The 5,246-nt window shown below is 48.0% G+C and overlaps 1 protein-coding gene across 1 annotated transcript in view; it reads left to right on the top strand.

Annotated features, from left to right (window-relative positions):
- The window catches only part of LOC103586435 (voltage-dependent L-type calcium channel subunit alpha-1C-like), a 500,162-nt gene extending 495,244 nt beyond the window's left edge, over positions 1-4,918 (top strand). Inside the window, exon 10 of the mRNA XM_008567719.1 lies at positions 4,824-4,918. Within this exon, the coding sequence (XP_008565941.1) occupies positions 4,824-4,918 (95 nt within the window). The remainder of the gene's footprint in view (positions 1-4,823) is intronic.
- The last annotated feature ends 328 nt before the right edge of the window (positions 4,919-5,246 follow it).

The following is a 5,246-nucleotide window of genomic DNA, read 5'->3' as shown; positions in this document are numbered from 1 at the left end:
TTGGTTTTTTTTTTTTTTTTTTTTTTTGTCTTTTTTCGTGGCCGGCAACGGATCGCAACCCTCAGTGTCGCGCCCGTACCGGACCGGGACCGGCTACGGGATCGCAACCCTCGGTGTTGCCCCTGCTCCTCGCTCAGCCAGTGAGCGGCCAGTCTGTATGTGGGATCCGAACCCTCGGCAGGAGCGCTGCCGCGCTTCCCAAGCGGCGCACTGTAGCAGTGTACCACCGGGCCGGCCAGTGGATGCCTGGGTTCTTTACCAACTTTCCATCTTAGTTTCCAACCAACTCATCATTTGATTGGCTGCAGCATGGGCCAGGCTTTCATCTTATCCATAGAATAAGTACCCAGAATTCATGATTCTAAACTTTCAGCAATTTGGACATTCAGTTTTCTTTAAGTTTCCCTTAAAGAATCACCTGTGATACTGCTGTCTAATCCCTCAGCAGTAGGAGCATGAACTTCCATCTTCACCCATTTTGTTCTCCCAGATGCTGATGGCATAAATTATCACAGATTAATAGGCACTGGTATGTTAATGTGCTGCTCCTTCTGGGTGAGATATTTTCATTTCAGCAAGGAACCATCAGATATATGACTTGACCCAAAAGAGCAGATCTAATGGGGACCACTGCCTGTCACCAAGGGAGATGACTTAGATGTTCTGCAAATCACTCAGGTGGCTGCCAACTTTGCCCACGTGAAAGAGCAGCCCTGGTCAGATTCAGTTATACATTAGACACTGTGTATTTATGTCTTCTCATTGCTTTTAAAGTTATCGTACCGTTGTTTCTGAAACTGAACAAAATGTCAAAGCCAAAAGCTGGATAATGCTTCTGTACTAAAGACCTCAGTGCCCTGGGCTCTTGTCCCCTCAGACAACTGTGCAAGCAGGCAAACATGATGGCCAGCAGCCACGTGTCCACCCTCACTCCTCCAGAGAAAAGGCCACTCCTTCTGTGATGCTCACTTTAGTGACTGTTACTCTAGCATGACATGCACCTTTCTCTAGAAGAGAACTAGAGCCCAGTCACTCATTTCAGCTCCTGACTCTCAGTGCTTTTTCATACAGGATTGTTGAGACATGAAAAAAAAATGCTACTGGATGTGAAGTTTCTTTTTATTCCACACTTTGTATGTTAAAGATGAATGTGTTTGAGACGTGGCCCTTTACGTGAGTTAAAAATAAGCCTGACCCTTGTCTGTTACAAGCTAGTCTTCAGAATTCTCACTAACAAGCAGCATTCAAGGAAGTTCGTTGAGCATGACCTGAGATCCTGCAGAGGAGGGTGAAGTCAGGAAGCACCTACAACTCGAGTGGCCTTCCCTTCATGCCCTTCCCAGAGCCAATGGGGCGTCAGGCGTGTGCTTCCTCTCCCCGTGGCGGTCCATCTCCAGCCTTAGCATGCTGCTGCTGCTTACAAAGTGGCTGCGACAGTACCCTGCTCACCACGCACTCCCAGCGTCCTCCATGGTGGCCTGGCAGAGGTGCAGTTAAAGTCCATCGCAAAGTGCACAACTTCTGCTCTTCCCCTTGCCGGGGTTAGGGTCTTTCCACTCTCCTTTAACACGCACCTCTTCAACGACAGCCTGATCCAACAGAAGCTTATACAAACCTCAAAAGACCACCCATTGACAGACAATTTAACAACTTCTTTGTCCACTTAACTCTTAAACTGACTAAAAGCAGATACATACATGTTTTGGATGTGATCAGGCCCAAGACATTTGATGGGTCTTTACTGAATGGAATTGAATGATTGAACTGGACTGAGGGGCAAGCTCAACAGGCAGTTTTTCCACTTGCAAGCGACGTCATCCAGTTGTAAGTGGTGGGGGAACCCTTGAGTCTGCAGGCGGAAGCTTTGCAATATAGTCTCGTGGGCAGAAGACAAGTCACCTTGCCACTGATTTTAGCAGTTACCCCACTCTAGCCTGTAGAAGCAGCTGCTCCCACAGGAGGCAGGAGGGCTGAGAGGCAGCCCCCTCCTGGGAAGCCTCCCCTCGGAGTCACAATCAGATCTACCAGAGTAGACTGAAGCCTCTGCTGGAGTCATGCCTTTTCGCCAGGGTTAATCATTTGTTTAGTGTTGTTAATTCATGTGATTTGGGGTTTTGGTTCCATTTTGTTATGTTTTCTTATACGTTTTGGTTTATTGCTTTTTACACTTTTTGTGGTTTATTTTTGGAGATGAAATGGATGTTCTACATGAAGCTGAGTTCCTTGTTTCTCTCTTTTGCCCGTGGCTGACTGCATGTTCTGTTGATGTCTTGCTCCTGGTTCTTGACACTGACCATCTTGTCTGTGAAAGGAAGCACTCTGGCAGGCTTGCTTGATCAGAAGAAAGGGAAGTTTGCTTGGTTTAGGCACTCCACAGAAACCCATGGTAATGTTCCCATGTGCTCTGTGTGTGTAACTGCATGTTAGTACTTACTGGACTGGTCAGAAGGGTGTTTGTCTTGATGGCTTGCGATGCAGTAGTTATGTGTGTGTGTGCATGTGTGTGTATGTATGTTTTTTTGAGGGGATGGTTACCTGTCCCAATCAAAGCCACTGCCTTATCATCTCTTCATATAAAGTCAGAAGACATGACAGCCAGCAGCAGCTGTTCCTTGATAGAGCTCTTCCTTTGGATAGTGCTGGCCAAGGTTAAGGTCACTGTAAATACATCGGTACTGGTACAGGCAGTGCCTGGGTATGGTTACTCCTATGCCCAGACTTGCCCACTCCCAATTGGGTTGTTCTTCCAAGCCACCACCACCACCACCACATCACTCCATTAGCACATAAGGGACTCTCTGGGAGCAAAGTGTCACAAGGTCAGCAGCTTTCCATACATGGCTGAGCCCTTCCAGTGATGACTAGAGAGGTAAAAGAGCCTTAGGTTGGAGATGGCTGGAGATGGATGGATTGAAAGACTGAATGCTCTTCAATTTTATGATGTCTTCCTTAGTGTGGATTGAGCGAAGAAGGACCTGGCAAGCTCCGAAGCTCTGTCTTCCCAGCTCTTAGTGCCAAAACCATCCCTAATTTCTGGTCTCACCAGCTCCGTCGGACCTTGGGCTGTAGAGTGAGCACAAATGCTGTAAAATTCAACACCAATGTTTGCTTATTCCCTGCCATCCCATGAGGCTCCCAGAACCTGATTTGGCTTTAAGAAACTGGTCTTGTCCTAGGGTGTAGAATAGGGAGTTGGTCACACTGGGACAATCAAGATGAGCCTGGTGCAGGGGCAAGATGCTCATGCCCAGGTCCCCATCCTACCCCAAGCACACGTGTGATCTTGGGCATCCCACCCCTTGTCTAGGCCTCACTTTGCTCTCCTGTGAAGTGGGGGACAAGTTAGAGCTTGATACTTCTAAAATCCCACCCAGCAATAAATGTCCGGGAGATAACACCTGGACTTCTTTATACCCAACTTTATTGAAAAGGTGTCCTAGGTCGGAGAGGTCTCTCATACATGACAGTCAAGCACATGGTAGGTAAGCGACAGGCTTTCTATTTGTTTCTACCATGTTCTTGAAATGAGCCTCTTCTCACTCACCTTGGCTTGTCTTTATTCAAAAGAAAGGAAACTGGGAAAATCCACATTCGTCAACTTTATTCATATAGCCAGTAGAAGTCTTCCTGGGCTGTGGCAGTCCCCTGGGAATTTGTCACTTGATGCCACCCCTCAATGACTATAGACTCTCTGGCTGCTGAGGGCTAGTGACTGTCTCACCAGGTGAGGAGCTCTGCTCTGGAAGGAGAGCTGGACCAGGACAAATGATATAATGGCCACTCTGCAGGGCTGGCCAAACCAGGGGACTTGTTGTGCCATGTTGAAAGGGTGATAGAAGGTGATGGAAAAGAATTCTTTGAGTTAAACTTTTATTTGGAAGAAAAATAATAATAATAAAATAATAAAATCGATTATAAACCAAACTCGGCCCCAAGCTAGAAAACTCCTGCTGTTCTGGAAATCCAGCCCACTGATGCCTTGGGAAGGGGCTGGATGTTGACTGGACAGGTTGGTCTAGTATCGCAAGTCAACCTGTTGAGATGGGAATGTCAGCACTGCTGAAAGGGGAGATAGTACCCAGGTAGGCAGTCTTCAGGCCACATTTAAACTTAATTTTGTGGACTCCACACTTGGGTTCCTTCTTTCCTAAGGTCTGCAGTGATAGTCTGAGTCTTGGTGCATGGTTCTGGTAATGGCCATTCACTTGAAGGTCTCTGTTTCAGGTATAGTCCTAGATGTAATTGACTTAGGACCCAGCCTGAACTACAGGAAAGGGGCAGTCCTCCAAATCCATCTGGTAGTTTGTGCAGGCAGCAAAAATGCCCTTTCTGCAAACAAGCTGGACCCTAGTCTTGGGGATGGAGCTCCTTAGAGTTGGTGGGTGGAAAGAAGTAAGGGAAACAAAATATTTTTGTGAAAACTCCTCTTTCTATGGTGACTTGTAGTTGCAAATGGAAAAGCTTCCACAGCTCTTCTGAGGCCATAGAGTTGAAGATAGAGAAAGAATAGGACGAATTCAATGCTCAGTTTTTTCAGGATGTGTCCTATAAGGTAAAATCACCTTATCACCAGATTTCTTCCCACATTCCAACTACCTACAGTGTCCTTGGCAGCAAAACTTGCCCTCAGCAAGTAGCAGACAGAAAAGCAGCAGACGTGTCAGTCATGGGAATCCCTGCACCTGGCCAGGGCAGTGCCAGGGCCTCACCTCACAGATGGGTCAGTGCTTAGGCTCAGGGCTGGGTATGCTGCCACTAATGCTCTTCCATCCACTTCTCTCCCACCCCCAATGCCTTGCTTTGCATCTCTTTGATTCTTGCAGTGAGCATGCCCACAAGTGAGACCGAGTCTGTCAACACTGAACACGTGGCTGGAGGTGACATCGAGGGAGAAAACTGTGGGGCCAGGCTGGCGTGAGTAGGCACGGCAAACCCAGGGGCTGGGGCTCTTCCCGGGGAGCGGGTGGGAAGCTGCACCTGGAATCAGAATGGGTTGGCTCTTCAGCAGCCAGAAACAAACCTCAAGTGGTGACCTATGTGGGGAGAAGAGGGCCCTGGGCTGACTGTGGCCCTGGGCATGGAATGAGCCATGGGATTTTGAGCCCCTTTTCATCACATCAGAGAGTATGGTGTGAAGGGGGTGTGGTGACCCCAAAGTCTGTCTCTTTCCAGCCTCTTTCACAAGGGATGGCTAGGTTAGGTTAGGTTCCCTGGGTCCTGCTGACCACCCTTTCCTTTCTGGTAAA

The sequence above is a fragment of the Galeopterus variegatus genome, unplaced genomic scaffold, assembly GCF_000696425.1.
Source record: "Galeopterus variegatus unplaced genomic scaffold, G_variegatus-3.0.2 Scaffold337, whole genome shotgun sequence".
NCBI lineage: Eukaryota > Metazoa > Chordata > Mammalia > Dermoptera > Cynocephalidae > Galeopterus > Galeopterus variegatus.
The sequence above is the reverse complement of the archived record's forward strand: the minus strand, read 5'-3'. Positions and strand labels throughout refer to the sequence as shown.